General features: G+C 42.8%; 1 protein-coding gene across 1 annotated transcript in view; it reads left to right on the forward strand.

Moving 5' to 3' along the window:
* The first annotated feature begins 743 nt into the window (after positions 1-743).
* The window catches only part of taf4a (TAF4A RNA polymerase II, TATA box binding protein (TBP)-associated factor), a 31,719-nt gene continuing 7,589 nt past the window's right edge, over positions 744-24,873 (forward strand). The window contains exons 1-11 of the mRNA XM_089010862.1: positions 744-2,116; positions 5,304-5,434; positions 6,610-6,726; positions 6,840-6,923; positions 8,043-8,162; positions 8,239-8,328; positions 9,687-9,884; positions 9,984-10,104; positions 10,182-10,284; positions 14,745-14,914; positions 19,851-19,981. Coding sequence (XP_088866988.1) covers positions 1,663-2,116; positions 5,304-5,434; positions 6,610-6,726; positions 6,840-6,923; positions 8,043-8,162; positions 8,239-8,328; positions 9,687-9,884; positions 9,984-10,104; positions 10,182-10,284; positions 14,745-14,914; positions 19,851-19,981 — 1,719 coding nt within the window. The 5' untranslated portion in view covers positions 744-1,662. The remainder of the gene's footprint in view (positions 2,117-5,303; positions 5,435-6,609; positions 6,727-6,839; positions 6,924-8,042; positions 8,163-8,238; positions 8,329-9,686; positions 9,885-9,983; positions 10,105-10,181; positions 10,285-14,744; positions 14,915-19,850; positions 19,982-24,873) is intronic.

Here is a 24,873-nt window from a genome sequence, read left to right on the forward strand (position 1 = left end):
GATCCAGCAGCGCTTTGTTTTCTTGCGTTATTTATGCAAGAGAAACTCTCATTTCAAAAAGCTAACATTTTCAAAACAGCAATAATGTAGGGCAGCACACACGGTCCCGCTCGAGGGTGACGGAGACAGCAGCGAATTTCCTCTTGGGCGGGTGCGACGCCCACTGCGCCTCTTCACCACCGCAACGTAACGCAGCGGTCGAGCCATCTTGCACCACGTCTGCTCAGTGCTTCAAACTCGAAAAAGGAGCGTTCCTCTTTTTTGTAAAACATAGTGTCAACTCACTAAAAGTCACACTCGGCAACTTTGAATGGGGACGGCGAGGGGAAGCCTACAAACGAGCAGTCTGGGCCGCGTAATTTGGGGAAAACCACTTGGAGACGGCGACGGTTATTGTTTAGTGCTCTGAGAGTATCCTCTGGAATGACAGTTGAAGACATTGAGACCGCCTTTTACACCATCGAGCAACCAATCACAGTTGTTATTGCGCGCATGCGCATCACACTCCGTAAATCCTAGTGATGGGAATTCCGACTCTTTTCAGAAAGCCTGTTCTTTTGGCCCGGCTCACTAAAAAGATCCGGCTCTATGACTCCCAAATGGCTCCTCAGTTTGTTTTTTTGTTGCTTCAAAAAATCATGTAAAATTAGGTGAAAAACGATTTACTTATGTAAAAAATACACCATCAAATATTTTTATTTATATTGCTTGATTTATATGTGTACAGGGAGCATCCACTAACTTTCACTTTCCCTGTGATGATCAGATGCCACTAATTTGCTTTTCATATTCATAATGCTATCATACCAATTTGTAAAAAATATCATACTTGAATAATAATAACAACAGCATAATGTAATAACATTTGTCTACCTGTCTACCCTACCCCCACCCCCTTCTCCTAACTGTTGTGTGTGTCTGTAATTCTCCCCTCACTCCTCTACAACAGATATCGACCAATCACGTGGAGCTATAACCGAAGACCGGGGGCGGGGAATAGGTGACAAAAAAGTCGGCTCCCATTTCCGGCTCCATGTTAGGAACCGGTGCTCTTCGTTCACTTGAGATCCGGCTCTAAGAACCGGCTCGTTCGCGAACGACACATCACTCGTCAGTCCAGTTATCGCTTGCTTCACTTCTCGCTATCTCGCCGGAGAGTAAAGATGGCGTCTGTCGCTGGTCTCCCGGACGGTCTTAAATCATACACGGAGGTGAATAATCCCGTAATCTGTCACTCCGAACGCTCCGGAAACACACCGTTGTTGCACTTGTCGCATAACAAGCACCAGGGAAGGCGCGAAACACTTGACCATTAAATGTTGCTCCACTTGGCACTTGGCTCAACACGATACTTCGGGACGTACACTGTACTGTAACGTCTACTAATGTGTCGCTCTCCGTGTTAAGGCAGGATCACGCTGGCAAGGAAGATATGTAGATACGCAAGAGCCTAGTTCCGTCACTTTTGTCGTCATTTGTACCCTCAACAAGTTGGAAGTGCATGAGGCGTCAGCATAATCACGTCCCCATGGTCACTTGGCGGACTTTGCCACGGCACACGAAGCTGGCACAACACCCATTGTCAGTGCCGGTGTGACTTGTCATCTTCACTCGTCAGGAGGAAGTGGGCTCATTCTCTGCACCGACATTCAATGTCCAACCATGAACTGCCACACTTCAGGAAGTGCTGTACCTCCCGTGGGGAAGACGATAACGAACTGTCAGGTGACATCCATCAGTCGCACTGGACAGTTGCTGTCCAAGGCGGCAAACACGGTCATCCACACCCCTCTGCCAAACCCGCACCCGCAGACAGTCATGACCTCAGGTCCCACCGTGACCCTCGTCAGGCCTCCGATGCACAGCGTGCACTTGGGTCCTGGTTTGAACGGGAAAGGCGATGGGATGCGTGCTCCGGTGCCCCTGATCAAGCCGCAGAACCCCACCACCAACATGGCGGTTGTACCGCAGCAGTCCGGCACTTCTGATGTCGCCGGTGGCCTTCCCGCTCCCGGTCCAGTGGGCATGCAAACGCCGACGCGCCAGATATTGTCACCCAGGTTTCCTCTGACATCCACCGGACATCCCAGTATACATAACATCCAGCTTCCCCCTGGTGAGTGTACCGTGCATTAAGTATGGTAGCAAAGTGCATAATATTTGCTATTTCCTACTTTTGATCTTAGAAAACTGGGCTAAAATGGGGGTTCCTCCCCTTCCCCCCCACCACAAATATAAAAAGTTTTGAAAAATATCTATGACTAGGCAAATTATCAGGACTATTTATTCATAGCATGAGGGCGGTGTCATCCGCCTGTAGTTACGAGTAAAAACCATCTTGAATACAGTACAGTGATACCTTGGCTTACAAACTTAAAGGACAACCGACGTCACTTTTTTGTTTTTTTTTAACTGACACCAGAAAAACATTTTATACCATCTAAAATACCCAAAACATGCAGTAAGATATTTTAGGTCAAAGGCAAAACACCAATAAAAAATGACTTAAAGTGTCCAAAATCTGCAAAAAAATGAGCTGCGAATTGGGCATTTTCAGAAAGTCCCGCCGCCATTTCATGGGGCGACGTCTTGGCGTGACGTCACGCCAAGACGTCTTGCATTGCCTGTTAATCAAAACAATGGCTTCAGATTCGGACAATATGCTTTCTTGTTACACATCCAGTTATGAATATGATTCAAATAGTTCTGAAGAGCAAAGCATACATGTTTGCAATCGATTAAAGAATTTATTTGGGCCATTTTGAGGCAACAATCTCACAAAAAAAAGAGGCACAAAATTGCGACATCCTGTGGCCACCTCCGTTTCCACAGGCTGATAAATTCTTAAATGGCGTTTGGACACCCTCTGGCGGCTTTTGGGTGCAACACGAGGTCCCCAGACCAAACAACTACAGCACAAGTCAAGGCCCGCGGGCCAAATCAGGCCCGCGGGCCAAATCCGGCCCGCCACATCATTTTTTTCGGCCTGCGAAAGCAAATCAAACTTGTTAAATTCCATGATGATTGCTAAAATCTGAGCCAAAATTTCATATTTTTGGATGTCAACCACAATAAAAGTCATTATTCTTGACTGCGTCCTTTTCACGGTCAGTGGGTGGTCCTTTCGTGACGCCACGTACGGACTCGTCACCAACTCAAAAACAAGACTTCCTGAATATTCAGCATGAGTCTTAAAACGTAAAATATAGCTATTAAAATAGCTTCTTAAAATACGCTCAGTAGAAGTCATTTCCCTTGCACATTTCTAGTCTTTTTATGTATAATTAGTACCGTTTAGTACGATACCCGGTTATTACGAGAATCCGGTTATTACGGTGCTCCTTTTCATCCCCCGCCGGCCATTTTTGTTGTTTATATCGATATATCCGTCGCGCCATTGGCCAACTTGGTCACGTGTCTTGTTACGTGAGCCGCCATCGGTCGCGCCATTGGTCGACTTGGTCACATGAGCCGCCATCGGTCGCGCTATTGGTCGACTTGGCCGTGTGACTTTGCCATCGATCGCGCCATTGGTCAACTTGGTCACGTGTCTTGGTTACGTGTCACGCCATCAGTTGCGCCATTGGTAGACTTGGTCAGGTGACTTGGTTACGTGCCCGGCACCCGTGTAGCAGAGCCATTTTCATTTTCAGACGCTAGCTCGTGTGTAGCAGACGAGATTGAAGTGTTTGTGTTAAAAGGTAAAAATGGGAAGCAGAAGAAGATTGATGACTTTTTTAAATTGTATACATAATACAGTAAGATGTAAGCGTTGCAGTTTCCCTGTTGTGTTATGTACATGCCCACTGTACTGTATATGAATGCAATCGTTTTTTGCAACAATGTTTCTTGTTTTGTCTGCTGAAGTGATTTTACAAATTATGGACACAACTTGTCCGGGGACGTCGGTTGTCCTTTAATTGGTTCCCAGACAGAGTATGTAAGGGGAAAAGTGTGTATACCAAAAATTAATTTCCCATCGGAAACCATTAAAATGAGAAGAATCCGTTCCCAGGTCCCCATAAAACATAATTTTCTACTTTCAAATTTTCTCAGTCTTAAAAGTACACAAAATATACCACATTTTATGTACAATAAATGTGCTATGGTGTTATAATTAAAGAAATAAACTGTACTTTATAATAAAGTCATTTTATTTACCTTTGTGATGGTCGTTGATGGCTTGATGGAATGGAGTGAACTGGTTCCATCAGCATTAAACACTTGATGAGGAACGTAGCCTTCTTCTTTCACCATCTTGAGGAATGATCCCTTGTAGGTGTGTCAGAGATATGACAGTCAGACACCGTGGACAGAGACTCGGAACCAGAAAGATTGTCCCTACTGCCGGCAGGAGACGCAGTCATCAATGACATACGTCTGAATTCTGCCCCCCTCTGCCAAGCTATTTATTGAGAGTATATGTAAATTAAAGTGATACATTAGTAAAACAGTTTCCTTGATTAGAATACCACGCCTCTGGACGTTCTGGGCACCACAGCTGTAAGCAATAAAACATTGTGTTTTCCCATGAACTGATAAGTTTGTAATCTGGCGCTTGTGCAGGATGTTCAAGCCGTAAATAACTGGTGATAAAGGAGTATCCCAAGTCAAAGGCGGATCTCCTAGATGAAGCTGACGGTTTACCTTGCTGTGTCTGTGTCACTCAGATTTACTGTGGCCATCTGCGCCTTGACTGTGGGTCTATTGTTTAGTTGGCCAGCAAAGCACGGCACTTTTAAACATGATTTCTTATTCTCCATCAAGGTGCTTTCTCTGCGATAATTTTACCTTGTTCCTCATCAATTGTGTTCTGTTTAGCTGGGTCGATAGCCTTTTGCATCAAGTGTACAGATGGCTTGTGCAGGTTATTTGTGGAGCCTGATTGATGGGATATTTTAACACTTGAGTCTACACTCTGCTTTTGAACTATCAAAGTTGAAACGAGTCCACATTTCACTATTTTCTATCCATTTTCTCACTCTCTCTCTGTCGCCTGCCTGTCTCTTTAATGTTTAACCCCCCTCATCCTTTCACTGCTGCGTTCTTGACCAATGCTTTAACCAAAGACTGGGGGCGGGTCGTAGAGGACAAAAACAGTCGGCTGCCCTTTTCTTTTTTTCTTTTTTTTTCGCAAACGACACATTACTCATTGTGGTGCTCCATGTGTATCCCGAAAAATAGTTCGTATGCCAAGGTAAAATTTCAATAAATTTAACGTCCGTAAACCGAAAAGTTCTTTAGCCGAGGGGTTCGTAAACCGAGGTATCACTGTACCTATATTCGCCGACCTTTTTTTCCAGGGATGGTGCTCGTCCGTAGTGAGAGTGGACAGCTGCTGATGATTCCTCAACAGGCCCTGGCCCAGATGCAGGCACAGGCGCTAGGTGGAAGCGCACCCCAAACTGCTGCACCCAGCATGACGCTTGGCCAGGTCATATTGCAAATTTAAGTTTGATCACACAATGGACCATAGAGCATAGGTGTCAAAGTCAAGGTCCGGGGGCCAAATCTGCCCCGCCGCATCATTTTATTGGGCTCGCGAAAGCAAATCCATCATGCCAAGTGCCATGATGCTTGCTAAAGTCTGAAGTAAATTTTCAATTGTCGTATGTAAAACACAATAATAGTCATTATTCTAGACTTCGCCGGCCCGGTAGTCAAGTGGTTAGCACATCGGCTTCACAGTGCACGGTTCGCGTCCCGGTCCGGCCTCCCTATGTGGCGTTTGCATGTTCTCCTCATGTGGGTTTTCTCCGGGTCCTCCGGTTTCCTCCCACACTCCAAAAACATGCATGGCAGGCAGATTGACCACTCCAAATTGTCTCTACGTGTGAGTGTGAGAGTGACTGTTGTACGTCTTTGTGTGCCCTGCGATTAGCTGGCAACCAATTCAGGGTGTCCCCCGCCTCGTGCCCGAAAACAGCTGAGATAGCCTCCAGCACCCCCTGCGACCCGAATGAGGAATAAGCGGTACGGAAAATGAATGAATGAATAAATGAATTCTAGACTTCAGATTTTAAAATGAGTTTAATTCATTTGATGTGCGCTCTATATGTAAAATGTGGAGGGGATTAAACATTCTAATGTCTCCCCCAAATTCATAATGACCTCCAAGGGCGAAGACAGAGCCGGAATCTAACCCTGCACCTAGTTAACGGCAGGTTGATGTGCTAACCAGTTGTCCACTGTGCCCGCGCCGATAACGTCACACAAATACAGGTAACATCTGACTTACGACCATCTCGACTTAACAACCACCCATACTTACGACCATGACCTCCAGACCCAATATTTTACTACTTTAATTCTACACTTGGCACTGCGCTAGCAGGCAGGCAACGTGTACGACAATTTTGGCCAGACAGCCAGAATCTCACTCTCGCACAGCAATCAACCGTGTGATGGCACCAGAGGTGGGAGTTTGCGTGTCATTCAGCCTCAGAGTCACTATTCAACATTTTTAATTGATTTTGACTTACGACCATTTCGACTTACGACTGTTTGGTCGGAACGGAACTCGGTCGTAAATCGGATGTTACCTGTATTTGTCTGCTGTTTTGAGTGAAAAACCGAGCCCATGTGTTGTTATTTCTGCCCTATTTCCAGGTTCCCGGAAACGCAGTCAGCAGACAAACCTCTCCGAGCGCCATTACTCGCCAGGGCTGTCCAATTCCAGCATCGTTGCCTTCCACCACCGCTCTTCATAGACCGCCTGTCCTGCAGGTGCTCTCGTCCGACTCTTTGAAAGTGTTTCGGTTATTGACATTAGAATCTGAATCTTGACAAAATGAAACAATCTGATCAGCGCTTTTCTCTCTGTCTCCTCCTGCCCTTAGAGTTCAGTAGGGACGGCAATTACAGCAATGCCCCAGAGATGCCAAACGCCTGTTGCCACGGTTACGCCAGTCACAATGAGCAAAGTGAGTTCTGTCTTTGGAAAGTGAGAACTTTTTTTTTTTAAAGCCCTGGAAGTGTATCCTCCAGGGCAAGGGTGTCAGTTATTTTTTTCGGTGGGCCACATTGTAGTTACAGTTTCCTCTCGGGGGGCCGTTATGAATTTGGGAATTCCACATAATAATAATAATAATAATAATAATAATAATAATAATACATTTCATTTCTAAGCGCCTTTCAAAACTCTCAAGGACACTTTACAGTCACAGGATCGTACATACAGTGATACCTCGGTTTACAAACCCCTTGGCTTACAAACTTTTCAGTTTACGAACGTTAAATTCATGAAAATTTTACCCTGGCATACAAACTATTTTTCGGGATACACACGGAACTGCCACAATGAGTGATGTGTCGTTCGCGAACGAGCCCGTTCTCCTATCATCAAGTGTTTTATGCTGATGAAACCGGCCACTCCATTCCATCAAGCCATCAATAACCATCACAAAGGTAAATATAACGACTTTATTATACAGTACAGTTTATTTCTTTAATTATAATACCATAGCACTTTTATTATACATAAAATAAGGTATATTTTGTGTAGTTTTATGGCTTAGAAAATTAGAAAGTAGAAAATTTGTTTTATTGCAACCTAGGAATGGATTATTCTCATTTTAATGGTTTCCTATGGGAAATTAATTTTTGGGATACACACTTTTCGCCTTACATACTCTGTCTGGGAACCAATTAAGTTCGTAAGCCAATGTATCACTGTATTACATAAGAGCGGACAACAAATGTATTAATAATAACTAGTTTTCAAATCTGAAGTAAAAAATAATGACTGTTATTGTGCTTTATTTATTGTGCTTTTTATGGGACAATTTGAAATGTTGGTTTGGACTTTAGCAAGAATCATGGCACTTGACATGCTAAATTTACTTTCGCTGGCCGAATAAAATGATGTGGCGGGCCAGATTTGGGCCCCAGGCCTTGACTTTGACACCTGTGTTCCAGGGTCACTCGGATTATCCACCTGAAACATGTATCATTCATTGATTTGTTGGTTGATTCTGCCAAGTATCAAATATGCTCAAATGTGTCCCATGTGTACATGTGAGTGCATCCTTTCCACCCAACAGGAAACGATGGAAAATGTGAAGAAATGTCGGAACTTCTTGTCGACTCTGATCAAGCTGACTTGCACCGGCAAGCGATTCACCGAAGCTGTCAGTGTGAAACAGCTGGTTAAAGACCTGCTGGTGAGTGGAGACGCCGGCGGTCGATTCCTAGTGTGCGCGGCTTCGACATCCGCATTCATGTCAGCTTTGCCGCCAGGAGAATAAACTGGAAGCAGAGGAATTCACCAGCAGACTTTACAAAGAGCTCAACTCATCACCCCAGCCGTACCTTGTGCCTTTCCTGGAGGTAAGGTGCCTAAAAGGACAACCGACACCATTTTTTTGTTTCCTGACATCAGAAAAACGTTTTATGTCATCTAAAATACCCAAAACACGCAGGCTGATATTTTTAGTCAAATGAAAAACACCAATACAAATGAGTTAAAGTGTCCCAAAACTACTTCAAAATGACTCCGGAGATGCCGAGTTTCAGATGGTCCCGCCCCCTACTTCCTGACGTCCAGGACGTCTTGCCTTGCTCTAGAATCAAAACAATGGCTTCAGATTTGGAGAAGATGCTTTCTTGTTCCTCATCCAGGAATGAATATCATCCAGGAAAGCATAAATGTTTGCAATCGATTAAAGAACTCCTTCCGTATCATTTTGAGGCGTCTGGCAGCCAATGTAGCGGCCAGAAAATGCACAAGATGCCGCCCAAGCTCTGTTGGAAATGGGCTGATTTGTCTGCGGGGAATTTGTGTCAACTAGTATCAAATAGTCTTGGTGCAACACACGATTCACCATCGCGTTTTCCGTCTAATTTCACCATCAACACGGATCAACACCATGTTTTCAGACCAAACAAAGTACCCAAAATGCATTTTGTGTCACTTTCTCGGTCAGGGGCGTTCCTGACGTGACATCACGTCTGGAATCGTCACCAAGTCGAAAACAAGACTTCCTGAATATTCAGCGCAAGTCCTAAAACGTACAATATAGCTATATGCGGTGGAATCTTTGTAAAATACGCTCAGTAGAAGTCATTTGAAGTTATTTTACAAATTATGGACACAACTTGTCCGGAGGAGTCGGTTGTCCTTTAAAATACATGCATAAAGAAGGTGTAATGTAAGTTTACACAAATTCCCAGCGGACAAATCGGCCCAATTCCAACGGAGCTTGTGCGCCATCTTGTGCATTTTCCGGGCACTACATTGGAGTCTAGATGGCTCGAATTGATACGGAAGGACTTCTTTAATCGATTGCAACCATTTATGATTTCCTCTTCAGAACTATTTGAATCATCTTCATAACTGGATGAGTGACAAGAAAGCATGTTCTCCGAATCTGAACTCTCTGAAGCCATTGTTTTGATTCTGGAGCAAGGCAGTTTGTGAAGGAGTATGCTGGCGTGACGACTCTCACACTCACACGCTCATTTTGTGGCAGTTTTGGGACACTTTAAGTCCTTTTTATTGGTGTTTTGCATTTGACTAAAATATCGGCCTGCGTGTTTTGGGTATTTCAGATGCTATAAAAAGTTTTTCTGATGTCAGTTAGGAAACAAAAAAATGGTGTCGGTTGTTCTTTAAGGCCTCATGCCACTCTTTGTATGCGGCTTTGCGCAAGCAGACGGACGGATAACGTTTGGCACCTTGCATGCAGAAAAACCTTCCCGCCTTGAGGCAACTCACCCCGGACTCGGCGGCATTCATCCAGCAGAGTCAGCTGGCCCAGCCGGCTTCCGCCTCACCGAGGCCCACCGCACTTGTCCCGGGTCGCCCGGCTCCTCTCCCACCCGCCCCGATTCACAGACCCCAGCTGCAGCCGAATGTTAGCGAGCCCGGACACGCCCCATCGCTGGTAAATATCGGCCTCCCGCGCGGGTGTCAACGGCTTCAAAGCGAAAAGCGCCCATCTGGCAGCTTTGTGGCTTCTAAGTGTTAAAAGTCTCTGCATCAGGTCCTGCAGCCTCAGCAGTCGAGAGCCGCGCTCAGACCTCAGGTCCCTTTATCCGCGTCCTCTGCGGTGCATCTCAGGAATCAGGCTCCTGGCGGTGTCGTGCTGGGACAGCCGCAAGCCTGTGAGCGTAGCACACACTGACTCAACCGTCACGCTGCTCTTTGTCTCTTGCTCATCGACGCCATCCGTCTCTTGCAGTCCCCGTGAAGTCGGAGGCTCCGGCTGTTTCTAGACAAAACTCTGCTGCGTTCTTGACTTTAGCGCAAAAGGATCGACTGAAAGAAGCAGGCGCTACCTTCAAGTGAGATGATGATTGGATTGGATTAGCCTTTATTAGTCTCGCAGTGGAGAAATTTACATTTCACAGCAGCAAAGTGATGAAAGTGAAAGGAAAGGAAGAAGTAGAAAAACAAAATACAGGACCTGCTGTAAAAGCAGCCACTCTTGCAACGCCATCTTGAAGTAAAAACAAAAAGTAAAACAACTAAATAAATAATGTGACACAGCACAAAAGAAAGACAAAGACAGTTATTCAATCTTAAACCATTTTCTGCACCCTCTTTGTTGTATGAAGCAGTTCTACATGAAAGAGGAGAGGATCAAAACATCTTTTTCACCAGTGGATAACGGACGTCATGGTGAAATGTGCAAGTCAGCTGCAAGCTAGATCTGGCTGGCTGGCTAGCACCATTGATGAAATGAGACTGTGTCATATCTCCTGCCCCACGTAAATCCGCTTCAATTCCAAGCTAACAACAATCAGTTAACAATCGCTGAATAATTGCACCCATGGTCACTTGCGGTTGTCATTTACATCAGTAGGGAGGGACTTTTATATAATAATAATAATAATAATAATAATAATAATAATAATAATAATACACGTATAAGCGCCTTTCAAAACGCTCAATGTCACTTTACAGTCACAGTATCAGTTTTTCTGTGGGTGAGCAGCAGCAGCCACACGCGCCAAAATTGACTCACCCCGGAAGTAACTCGGATAAAAAGCTAGCTAGCTAGCTAATATATTGTTAGCTAGCTATCTAGCTATATAGCCAATAGTTAGCTAGCTTGATAGCTATCTCGCTAGCAATATAGCTCATAGTTAGCTAGATAGATAGCTACTTAGCTAGCTTTCGAAAAAAAAAACCACTTTGGGTTACTACAGTGGATACGTCTGTGTAAGCTCTCAGTCGTACAGGAGTGGTCCATTGATGAGAAGGTTTCTTCAGCCGTCATCTGTACAAAAGTGAAGGTTTCGGACGTTTCGCCTCCTATCCAAGAGGCTTCGTCAGCGAACTAAAGTCTGACTGGTCGTATCGGCCCCATTTATATATCCCTAATGTCCAGACATGGTCGCGCCGGACACAGCTATGATAGGTCCCTACTCTGCTGGAGGGTTCTGATAGCATAGGGCTAAACTAATACCAACTAGCACTGAAGGTAGAGAAAAGGAGTCTAAACATATCAGGAGAGCACTCACTAACTGTGGGTACCCTCAGTGGTCATTCGACAAATGTCAGAAAGAAAGAATAGGGAATGAAACCAATAATTCTCAAGATTCAAAAAGGAGAGGAGTAGCAGTACCGTACATTGCAGGAGTTTCTGAAAAATTACAAAGAGTCCTTTGGCAACATAAAATTCCTACTTATTTCAAACCGATAAACACGTTAAGGCAAAAATTAGTGCATCCAAAAGATAGGCTACCAAATGAAAAACAAAGTAATGTAGTTTATTCCATACATTGTAAGAATGAAAATTGTAAAGAGCGGTACATTGGGGAGACTCAACAAATTCTCAAAAAAAGACTTTATCAACATCGCAGGGATAATACTAGTGGGCCTCAATCGGCAGTACATTTGCACCTAAAAGCTAGCAACCACTCATTTGACGACAATGAGGTTAAAATCTTAGCGAAAGAACATAGATGGTTTGAAAGGGGGGTAAAAGAAACGATTCTTATAAAACAACAAAATCCTTCATTAAACCGGTCTGGTGGGGTGAGGTTCAATTTGGATCGTTCATACAATAGCCTGCTTAGGCAAAACAGGTTAGGCAACTTTCGCAATGCTGATGAGGGTCGTTATGCTGATGAGGTGATACCGGGGGGAGTGGGGGTAATAGGCCAGTCGTTAGTCAGGAATGTAGGAACAATCAGTGGGGCCACAGGGAGGGGTCCCCTGCCCCCCCCCCCCCCCAACCTGAGAGTAGGGACCTATCATAGCTGTGTCCGGCGCCACCATGTCTGGACATTAGGGATATATAAATGGGGCCGATACGACCCGTCAGACTTTAGTTCGCTGACGAAGCCTCTTGGATAGGAGGCGAAACGTCCGAAACCTTCACTTTTGTACAGATGACGGCTGAAGAAACCTTCTCATCGATACAGTGGATACGGTAAGATGTTACACATTATCATGGACGCACGGAAGGGTTAACTAGAGTTAAATAAAATATTCAAATGAACACAATTGTTTTGAAAAAGCCTCCGCTTTGATACAGAAGTGGGCACATCAGCAAATTTGGACGCTCCATCATTCTTACGGTCGACACCGTCAACTGTCAGTCCTTGTTATTGTTTTGAACCGTGCCAATCAAACCAAAATGACATCACATGACTTTCTCTCAACCTGGGTTTTGGACCATAATCCGTTCCAGAAAGCAGTTTGAAAACACATTGCTTGGAAAAGCAAAACATTTCACGTTTGATTTCACGGAGATTACCGTTAGTGTCGGGAAAAAAAACGACCGGCATCCATCTATGCGTTTTTCCCAGTTTTTCAAAATGCCCACCTCTGTCTCGCCAAATGTCGATATTCACCTGACGGCGCTCAATCGCTCACATGCTTTTAATCAAACTCAATTTAGTTAATTTAAAAAATAAATAAAATAAAAGACAAAATATCCTGTTATCTCTGGAGAATATCCAATATTTTCCTGAAAAAAAAAATTGAATTGTATGTTTTCTCTTGAAAAAAAGGGTAATTATGAAAGCCAACATTAAGGAAACTGAAAGCCAACATTTAAAGGACAACCGACATCATTTTTTTTGTTTCCTAACTGACATCAGGAAAACGTTTTATAGCATCTAAAATACCCAAAACACACAGCCTGATATTTTTAGTCACACGCAAAACACCAATAAAAATGACTGTCCCAAAACTGCCACAAAATGAGCTCGGAACTGTTGCTATTCAGAAAGTCCCGCCCCCTTGTTCGTGATGTCAAGCCAGGATACTCCTTCACGAACTGCCTTGCTCTAGAATCAAAACAATAGCTTCAGATTCGGAGAAGATGCTTTCTTGTTACTCATCCAGTGATGAATATGATTGAAATAGTTCTGAAGAGGAAAGCATAAATGTTTGCAATCGATTGAAGAAGTCCTTCCGTATCAATTCAAGCCGTCTGGACTCCAATGTAGCGCCCAGAAAATGCACAAGATGGTGCATAAGCTCCATTGGAAATATTATGATTTGTCCGCTGGGAATTTGTATCAACTTACACCTTCTTTATGCGTGTTACCGCAATTAGCTGCCACACAACGATTCACCATCACGTTATTTATGTAGTTTTGCTTCTAATTTTGCGATCAACACGGTGTTTTCAGATGAACAAAAGTACCCAAAATGCATTGTGTGTCGCTTTCTCGGTCAGGGGCGTTCCCTCCGTGATGTCATTTAGGGCATCGTCATCAACTCGAAAACAAGACTTCCTGAATATTCAGCGCAAATCTTAAAATGTAAAATATAGCTATATGTGGCGGAATCTTTGCGCTCAGTCGAAGTCATTTGAAGTGATTTTTACAAATTATGGACGCAACTTCTCCGGGGATGTCGGTTGTCCTTTAAATATCTAAGACAACTGCAACCAAATGAAGTCCAGACTAGAATGCTGCACGCCAAATCTCCACCCACCTCACATTTTCACTGGCCAACGTCTCAACTTTCACTTTCAATCTGCTCTTGTAGAGATCGACGGTATTCCAATTTACTGAGTGAGACTGAAAAGAAAAACAATAACAGACTCAAAAAATAAAAGTCCCCCTAAAAAGTTCACTCCATTTTGTTACCGACTTCTTAGAATCAGGACCACGACGCTGTCCTCGGTCTTCTGCACCTGAGATACGAAGCTATCTTTTCGCTAGCTATTAGCTATCTATTCGCTAGCTATTAGCTATCTATTCACTAGCTATTAGCTATCTATTTGCTAGTTAGCTTGCTCTCTATTTAAGTTACTTCCGGGTTGACTGAACGCTGGCGCGTGTGGCTGCCGCTGCTCACCCACAGAAAAAAATGTATCCTCTGACTGTAAAGTGACCTTGAGAGTTTTGAAAGGCGCTTATAAATTGCATGTATTATTATTATTATTATCATCGTGACTGTGCGATGAAGTGATTGAAGCACCATCGCACCTGCTTATAAATAAAATGCATTACCATCAAATGGTGAGTATAGTTTTGCTTTTTTGATTGTTGCTGTGCTGATGATGATTTTGTGTTTGGGAGCCTTTTACTGAGCGAGTTGCTTGTTCTGTAGCCACAAAGGGACATATGTCTTCTTGTGCTTGTCCCAAGCCCGGATAAATACAGAGGGTTGTGTCAGGAAGGGCATCCGACGTAAAAGCTTGGCCAAAACAAACATGCGTATCATACCTCTGAAGATGGAGGTTACTGATTCGCTGTGGCGACCCATTGAAGGGAAAAGCCAAAAGGAAAAGAAGAGATTACTATTATTATTATTATTATTATTATTATTTTCATAGAGACGACGACGACATCAACGATGTGGCCTCCATGGCTGGAGTCAACTTATCAGAGGAAAGTGCCAACATCCTGGCCACCAATTCCGGACTGGTGGGAGCAGTGACGCGTTCCTGTAAGGATGAGACTTTTCTTTCCTGCGCCATGTTACAGAGAAGAATACTGGACATTGGTGAGATACGAGAGCTCTTCCAATCATCTGCTCCCCTGTTTGTGAATTACAATTCCTGGTCAGCAGAATTTCACATGGCGCTTTTTAACTCCATTCTTAAAGGACAATCGACACCTCCGGATAATTTTCGTCTGAAAACACAGTGTTGATGGCGAAATTAGAAGGAAAACTACGTAAATAACGCGATGGTCAATCGTTGTGTGTCACATCCAATTGCGGTAACACACAGAAAGAAGGTGTAAGTTTACACAAATTCCCAGCGGACAAATCAGCCCATTTTCAACGGCGCTTGTGCGCCATCTTGTGCATTTTCTGGCCGCTACATTGGAATCCAGACGGCTCGAATTGATACGGAAGGACTTCTTTAATCGATTGCAAACATTTATGCTTTCCTCTTCAGAACGATTTGAATCATATTCATAATTGGATGAGTAACAAGAAAGCATCTTCTCCGAATCTGAACTCTGAAGCTATTGTTTTGATTCTGGAGCAAGGCAGTTTGTGAACTGCCTTGCATCACGAACAAGGGGGCGGGACTTTCTGAATCTGCCCAGTTTCGAGCTCACTTCGTGGCAGTTTTGGGACACTTTAAGTCATTTTTATTCATGTTTCGCATTTGACTAAAATATCAGCCTCCGTGTTTTGGGTATTTCAGATGCTATAAAATGTTTTTCTGATGTCAGTTAGGAAACAAAAAAATGTTGTCGGTTGTCCTTTAAATTTATTCGGGAATTGAAAAGTGTGACATGGAGTGCCATTTCCGAATTTGTTCGCATTTAGGGTTTTCTTGCGGGGGATGCCAATAAAGCGCTAGTCAGACATCTGGATATATTTGTCCCTTACACGAGGGGTGAGATTGTGCTTTTTGTCCAGGTTAGGACTTTGTTACAGCTTCAGCTCTTGTTAAATCGCTATATAAATCAACATGTATGTATTGTATTTTATACAGCCGTCCCCAGTTCAAGTTTAGATAACTCCAGACCCATACACCTTAGGAATTAACTTAAGGTTTCTTACACTTAATTGAATGTTTATGATAGAGATTTGACAGAATAGACGTTATATTTAAAAATTTCATGTTGGTATATGTTATATGCTGACTCGATTACGCAATGACGGCGCAGATGGCCTGGGGTCAATCTAAATTAAACAGTCACAGCCTGTTAACCTGTCATCTTCATCTAGGAGATCTGACCTTGGACAGAATTTAAGACTTCGTAAAACTCCTTCGTCACATGAGTAATTTAGGTCTTGAAACTCCCTCACAGGAAGAGCTCATTAGCCAGGGTACAAATTTATCAGTTCATGGAAAAGACAACCAATTAAAATATCTATCAAAGTCAAAGTCAGCTTTATTGTCAAATATGCTAATATGCATGACATACAACACAGATGAAATTACTGCCCTCTTGGACCCAGCTATGTTTTATTGCTGACAGCTGTTGGTGCTTAGAACGTCCAGGGGCATTGTATTCTCATCAAGAAAACTGTTTTACTAATGTACCACTTTAATTTGCATATATCCATTGATCCATCCATTTTCCGTACCGCTTATTCCTCATTAGGGTCGCGGGGGTGCTGGAGCCTATCTCAGCTGTCTTCGGGCACGAGGCGGGGGACACCCTGAATTGGTTGCCAGCCAATCGCAGGGCACACAAAGACATACAACAGTCACTCTCACACTCACACCTAGGGACAATTTGGAGTGGTCAATCTGCCTGCCATGCATGTTTTTTGGAGTGTGGGAGGAAACCGGCTTTGTGTTGTCATATTATTTGTTATTTAGTTTTATTTTGTTCTTTTGATTTTTGTTTATGTAGACATTAGAAAGAAATATTGTGCGAAGTCTATGCTCTTGGTCTTTTCTGTAATACTGTACAATCGCTACTGGGAACAACTTTTGAAACTGGATTGGAGGTATAAAAATAAAATTTTAAAACCTTAGGAATTGCTTGCACTTTTTTACCAAACAAATTACGGTTTGCACTCAATTAAATTGAAAAAATTTTTTGTCTGGAAAAAAACGCTTTTCCTTTTAAACCCCAATCGATTTAAAATTTATTAAAAAAAAAAAAAAAACTGACATTTCAAAAAAAAATATTTTTAAAAAAGGATAACATAGAAAACATTAAGACTTTTTTTTTCAGAAATTTAAACCAAACTTTTAAACAAAAACCAAACAAAGATTAACCCCCCTTACGCTACTAAAAATTGATTTTCATAATAGAAAATTATAACTCATACGCACCAAAAGACTGAATTTCGGATTATCTTTTCATCATCTTTTTTTATTTAGTTTAAAACCAAATTTGGGGTCCCTTGGAAAAATCATAATAAAAAAGGATTATTATTTTAATGATCGGGGTCTTAAAAACAAACACAACCCCTTTGCAATTTTATGTCATTAAAAAAAAAAAAAAAAACCCCAAAATCTTTTCTTAGCCGTCATTTTTTTTTTTTTTATTCGGTAGGCCCAAAAAAACAACTTTTAAGTAATTTTTTATACCTAAAAATCAAGTTTTGCTTTTTTGATTGTTGCTGTGCTGATGATGATTTTGTGTTTGGGAGCCTTTTACTGAGCGAGTTGCTTGTTCTGTAGCCACAAAGGGACATATGTCTTCTTGTGCTTGTCCCAAGCCCGGATAAATACAGGGGTTGTGTCAGGAAGGGCATCCGACGTAAAAGCTTGGCCAAAACAAACATGCGTATCATACCTCTGAAGATGGAGGTTACTGATTCGCTGTGGCGACCCATTGAAGGGAAAAGCCAAAAGGAAAAGAAGAGATTACTATTATTATTATTATTATTATTATTTTCATAGAGACGACGACGACATCAACGATGTGGCCTCCATGGCTGGAGTCAACTTATCAGAGGAAAGTGCCAACATCCTGGCCACCAATTCCGGACTGGTGGGAGCAGTGACGCGTTCCTGTAAGGATGAGACTTTTCTTTCCTGCGCCATGTTACAGAGAAGAATACTGGACATTGGTGAGATACGAGAGCTCTTCCAATCATCTGCTCCCCTGTTTGTGAATTACAATTCCTGGTCAGCAGAATTTCACATGGCGCTTTTTAACTCCATTCTTAAAGGACAATCGACACCTCCGGATAATTTTCGTCTGAAAAACAGTGTTGATGGCGAAATTAGAAGGAAAACTACGTAAATAACGCATGGTCAATCGTTGTGTGTCACATCCAATTGCGGTAACACACAGAAAGAAGGTGTAAGTTTACACAAATTCCCAGCGGACAAATCAGCCCATTTTCAACGGCGCTTCTTTTGCTGACGATGAGTTTATAATTTTCTATTATATGAAAATCAAATTTTTGAGTTACTAAGGGGGGTTACCTTTGTTTGGTTATTTTTTTTTAAACCTTTGGTTAAATTTTTGAAAAAAAATGTCTTAATTTGGATAAAGCTTCATTTTTGGTTTTGGGGATTGTAATCAAGAAAACTGTTTTACTAATGTCTCACTTTAATTTGCATATATCCATCCATCCATCCATTTTCCGTACCGCTTATTCCTCATTAGGGTCGTGGGGGGTGCTGATGCCTATCCCAGCTGTCTTCGGGCACGAGGCGGGGGACACCCTGAATTGGTTGCCAGCCAATCGCAGGGCACACAAAGACATACAACAGTCACTCTCACACTCACAATTTGGAGTGGTCAATCTGCCTGCCATGCATGTTTTTTGGAGTGTGGGAGGAAACCGGAGGACCCGGAGAAAACCCACGCGGGTCCGGGGAGAACATGCAAACTCCACACAGGGAGGCCGGACCGGGATGCGAACCGGCGACCTCTGCACTGTGAAGCCGGTGTGCTAATCACTCGACTACCGGGCCGCCCTTAATTTGCATATACTCTCAATAAATAGTTTGGCAGAGGGCTGCAGAATTCGGGCATCTGCCTTGTATGGCTACGTCCCCTGCCGGCAGTAAAAGACGATCTTACGGTGTTCGAGCCTTTGTCCACATTGTCCGATCAAACATCTCTGACAGTAGCCCTAAAATTCAATCTTCTGTGGGTCCTGCAATTTAAGTGAAAATGACAAAAACCCTGGCACTGGAGTGGACACATTTTTGCACATCTGGCAGTGAATGAGTTAATTCTGCCACGATATTGGACACCTGTACCAAGTTTGTGGTACAGCACTCAAAAAGAGACTCATACGATAACACGGGCGGCTCGTGCCGCCTTGTTGGCCGCCGCGAGGAGTGAAGCCGCCGGCGGCCATCTTATGTTGCCACTCACAAGTCGAGTGGTTAGCACACCGGCTTCACAGTGCAGAGGTCGCCGGTTCGCGTCCCGGTCCGGCCTCCCTGTGTGGAGTTTGCATGTTCTCCCCGGACCCGCGTGGGTTTTCTCCGGGTCCTCCGGTTTCCTCCCACACTCCAAAAAACATGCATGGCAGGCAGATTGACCACTCCAAATTGTCCCTAGGTGTGAGTGTGAGAGTGACTGACTGTTGTATGTCTTTGTGTGCCCTGTGATTGGCTGGCAACCAATTCCGGGTGTCCCCCGCCTCGTGCCCGAAGACAGCTGAGATAGGCTCCAGCAACCCCCGCAACCCTAATGAGAAATAAGCGGTACGGAAAATGAGATGAGATTATTATTATTATTATTATTTGTGCGTGATGTTTTCACATTTTCTTGTGTACAATGCGTATGGTCCGCTTTCATTGAATTTGGAAGAAGCTCTAATGCATGCGTCATACAGAAGGACAAAGGCAGCGCAAAATGGCCGTCCTCAGCTTTCGGCGACGGCGAAATGAGGCAACAAATAAAAAAATTGCACTCGCTGAATCATTTTTTTCCTTCCATTTTTACGATTGCCCAGTTCCTTTTATTTGATTCCGCGGCAGGCTTTGCACCGTGTACACCCTGCTGCAAATGCCGCTCAAGGTATAACGACGCCATTCTTTCTGCTTTAGGCCGCCGGCATGGAGTGACAGATCTCGGTCCGGAAGTGATCAATTATGTCTCACATGCGGCACAGCAGCGTCTCCGCGATCTGCTGGAAAGGGTTTCCCTCGTGGCGCAGCAGAAAAACGGCAATTTCAAGGTTTGCTTCACACACCGTCACAATGGACCACTGGTTCTCTCTATCCTTTACAATTCGCACTGTGTTGCTCGTATCCATCCATTCATCCATCCATTGTCTGCTGCTTATCCGGCTTATCGGGACGCGGGGGCAACAGCTTCAGTCTGGAAGCCCAGACTTCTTTCTCCCCAGCCACTTCTTCCAGCTCTTCTTGGCGGATCCCAAGGCGTTCCCAGGCCTTTTTGTTTTTTTTAGCATTCATTTGTTCACTGATTGCGAAAAATTACAAGGTTCTGTGGTGATAGTGATGGTGTAAAAACGGTATAGGGCGTGAGTTGTTGGGGAATAATATAACAAAAAAATTAATTACAGTGATACCTTGGCTTACGAACTAAATTGGTTCCCAGACAGTGTGTAAGGCAAAAAGTTTGTATCCCAAAAAATAATTTCCCATAGGAAACCATTAAAATGAGAATCATCCGTTCCCAGGACCCCATAAAACAATGTTCTACTTTCTAATTTTCTAAGCCTTAAAACACACAAAATATACCTTATTTTATGTATAATAAATGTGCTATGGTATTATAATTAAAGAAATAAACTACTGTATAATAAAGTGGTTTTATTTACCTTTATGATGGTCGTTGATGGCTTGATGGAATGCATAGCTTTTTGCATAAAGTGTCTCATTGAGCTCTGAGTTGTACATCTTGGAAGTTGTGATATTGCAACAGCAACAGATGCTAGCAGACACACTAAAAACATCATTAATAGCTATTTCCCTTGCTTGTCTTTTCATTTCAAATTGAACTGATTGCTAGTGCGGCTTATTTGTGGAGCCTGATTGATGGGAATTTTAACCTTGCAGTCTACACTCTGCCTTTGAACTATCAAAGTTGAAACAAGTCCAAATTTCACTGTTTTCTATCCATTTTTTCACTCTCTATCTGTTGTCTCCCTGTCTCTTTCATGTTTGAACCACCTCCCCTCACTGCTGCGTTCTTGACCAATCACGTGGCTTTAACCGAAGACTGGGGGCGGGGAATAGAGGACCAAAACAAGCCGGCTTCCATTTTCTTTTAGAACGGGCTCGTTCGCGAATGACACATCACTCATTGTGGCGCTCCGTGTGTATCCTGAAAAATAGTTTGGATGTTAAGGTAAAATTTTCATAAATTTAACGTTTGTAAACCGAAAGGTTCGTAAGCCAAGGGGTTCATAATCCGAGGTATCACTGTATAATAAAAAAAAAGTTTAATTACATTTAATTATTTATTTTTATCCGAACAAATAATGACAACCTGTAATCTGTCGTAACCGCTGTTCCCAAAAGAGTAAAAAAAAAGTTATAGTACATTAACGTATTATTATTATGAATACTACTACTACTACTACTACTACTACTACTACTACTACTACTACTACTACTACTAATAATAATAATAATAATAATAATAATAATAATAATAATCATACATTTCATTTATAAGCGCCTTTCAAAACTCTCAAGGGCACTTTACAGTCACAGGATATTTTTTCTGCGGGTGAGCGGCGGCAGCGTTCACTCAACCCGGAAGTAATAAAGTAAAAAAAGAAAACGGAATAACAAACAATGACAACACAAAGACACAGAGTAATTCTTTCTTCAGCACTTTATGTACCCTCTTTGTGACATGAAGCAGTTCTGGATGAAAGTGGAGAGGGCTAAAGCGTCCTTTTCACCGGTGGATCAGGCACGCTATGCTGAAAATAAGCACACATTTGCTACAAGCTAAATTTTGAAAGCAAAGTCGAAGTTCTATTCACTGCCATTCCCGAATTATTCGGGAGTGTATTGTATTTTAGACAGCCTCCCCCATTTCAAGATCAGATAACTCCAGACCCATATAATTTAGGAATTAACTCTGTTTTTTTCTGATGAAAGAAGCGAGTCTAAGGTTTCTTACATCGCATTGAATGTTTATGTAGTCCTAAAACTCAATAATCGGTGGGTCCTGCAATTGGAGTGAAAATGACAAAAACACTGGCACTGCAGTAGACACATTTTGCTCCATCTGCGTGTTTGCTTTCAACACTTAGCTGGTAGTAGACATGCACATTCCACCATTGTGTCCCTGATCCACTGCTGAAAAGGACACTGATCCTCTCCTCTTTCATCTAGAACTGCTTCATATCACAAAGAGGGTACAGCAAGTGCTGAAGAATGAATGACTCTGAGTTGTACATCTTGGAAGTTGTGATATTGCAACAGCAACAGATGCTAGCAGACACACTAAAAACATCATTAATAGCTATTTCCCTTGCTTGTCTTTTCATTTCAAATTGAACTGATTGCTAGTGCGGCTTATTTGTGGAGCCTGATTGATGGGAATTTTAACCTTGCAGTCTACACTCTGCCTTTGAACTATCAAAGTTGAAACAAGTCCAAATTTCACTGTTTTCTATCCATTTTTTCACTCTCTATCTGTTGTCTTCCTGTCTCTTTCATGTTTGAACCACCTCCCCTCACTGCTGCGTTCTTGACCAATCACGTGGCTTTAACCGAAGACGGGCGGGGAATAGACGACCAAAACAAGCCGGCTTCCATTTTCTTTTAGAACGGGCTCGTTCGCGAATGACACATCACTCATTGTGGCGTTCTGTGTGTATCCTGAAAAATAGTTTGGATGCTAAGGTAAAATTTTCATAAATTTAACGTTTGTAAACCGAAAGGTTCGTAAGCCAAGGGGTTCATAATCCGAGGTATCACTGTATAGTAAAAAAAAAAAGTTCATTTAATTATTTATTTTTATCCGAACAAATAATGACAACCTGTAATCTGTCGTAACCGCATTTCCCAAAAGAGTAAAAAAAAGTTATAGTACATTAACGTATTATTATTATGAATACTACTACTACTACTACTACTACTACTACTACTACTACTACTACTAATAATAATAATCATACATTTCATTTACAAGCGCCTTTCAAAACTCTCAAGGGCACTTTACAGTCACAGGATATTTTTTCTGCGGGTGAGCAGCGGCAGTCACACGCGCCAGCGTTCACTCAACCCGGAAGTAATAAAGTAAAAAAAACAAAACGGAATAACAAATAATATGACAACACAAAGACACAGAGTCATTCTTTCTTCAGCACTTTATGTACCCTCTTTGTGACATGAAGCAGTTCTGGATGAAAGTGGAGAGGGCTAAAGCGTCCTTTTCACCAGTGGATCAGGCACGCTATGCTGCTATGCTATGTTTTTTTTCTGATGAAAGAAGCGAGTCTAAGGTTTCTTACATTGCATTGAATGTTTATGTAGTCCTAAAACTCAATAATCGGTGGGTCCTGCAATTGGAGTGAAAATGACAAAAACACTGGCACTGCAGTAGACACATTTTGCTCCATCTGCGTGTTTGCTTTCAACACTTAGCTGGTAGTAGACATGCACATTCCACCATGATGTCCCTGATCCACTGCTGAAAAGGACACTGATCCTCTCCTCTTTCATCTAGAACTGCTTCATGTCACAAAGAGGGTACAGCAAGTGCTGAAGAATGAATGACTCTATGTGTCTTTGTCTTGTCATATTATGTTGTATTTGTTATTTTGTTTTATTTTGTTCTTTTGACTTTTTTTATGTAGACATTAGTAAGAAATATTGTGCTATGTCTATTCTGTTGGTATTTTCTGTAAAACCGTACAATCGCTTGCTGGCTGGCTGGTGAGCTATCTAGCTGGCTAACTATTAGCTATCTATTGGCTTGCTAGCTAGCTTTCTATCTATTTGTCCTACTATTCTATTTGAGTTACTTCCGGGTTGAGTGACTGCTGGCGCGTGTGGCTACTGCTGCTCACCCACAGAAAAGCTTATCCTGTGACTGTAAAGTGACCTTTAGAGTTTTTAAAGGCGCTTATAAATGAATTTTATTATTATTATTATTATTGTAGTCTCTGCAGCGTGTCCAGGTTCATCCCCGGGTTGTCAGGCCCGGGACACCTCACCAGGGACTGCAGGAGGCATCCTAATCAGATGCCTGAGCCAACTCATCTGGCTATTACCAGTGTCTGAATATCATGACAAAAAGTTACTGAACACCAGGGCAGACAACTCTGAAAAGCTGCCTGCCCGGCCATAAAGCTGCCTGCCCCATATTTCACAACTTGAAACACAATAAGACGACTAATTGCATAAAAACCCATTGTTGCAAAGTATTAAGGATTTTTTTTAGGATGTACAGTGATACCTCGGTTTACGAACCCCTTGGCTTACGAACCTTTCGGTTTACGAAGGTTACATTTATTTATTTTTCGGGACACATACGGAGCTGCCACAATGAGTGATGTGTCGTTCGCGAACGAGCCCGTTCTCCTAACAAGAAAATGGTGGCCACTGTTGTTGTCCTCTATTCCCCGCCCCGAGTCTTTGGTTAAAGCCACGTGATTGGTCAAGAACGCAGCAGTGGTGGATGGGGTTACAGACAGAGAGAGAGTGAGGCCGTTCTCCAAAAAAACAAAATTGTGTCTTCGGTTAAAGTCACGTGAAGAACCCAGCAGTGGGGGAGGGGGGGGGGGTTAAACATTAAAGCGACAAGCAGACAGAGAGAGAGTGAGAAAACACACACGAAAGGGAGATGACAGAGCTTGAAACAAAAAAAAAAAAAGTGAGAGTGTGAGAATAGTGAGAAAATGGATAGAAAACAGTTAAAATATCCCATCAATCAGGCTCCACAAATAACCAGCATAAGTCTTCTGTACACTTGATGCAAAAAGATATCAACCCAGCTAAACAGAACACAACTGATGAGGAAGTAGGTAAAATTATTACAGAGAAAGCACCTACAAGGGATCATTCCTTAAGATGGTGAAAGAAGCCCATGTTCCTCATCAAGTGTTTAATGCTGAGGAAACCGGACACTCCATTCCAT

The sequence above is a fragment of the Hippocampus bargibanti genome, linkage group LG12, assembly GCF_051943395.1.
Source record: "Hippocampus bargibanti isolate YZ-2025 linkage group LG12, ASM5194339v1, whole genome shotgun sequence".
In the NCBI taxonomy this organism is placed as follows: domain Eukaryota; kingdom Metazoa; phylum Chordata; class Actinopteri; order Syngnathiformes; family Syngnathidae; genus Hippocampus; species Hippocampus bargibanti.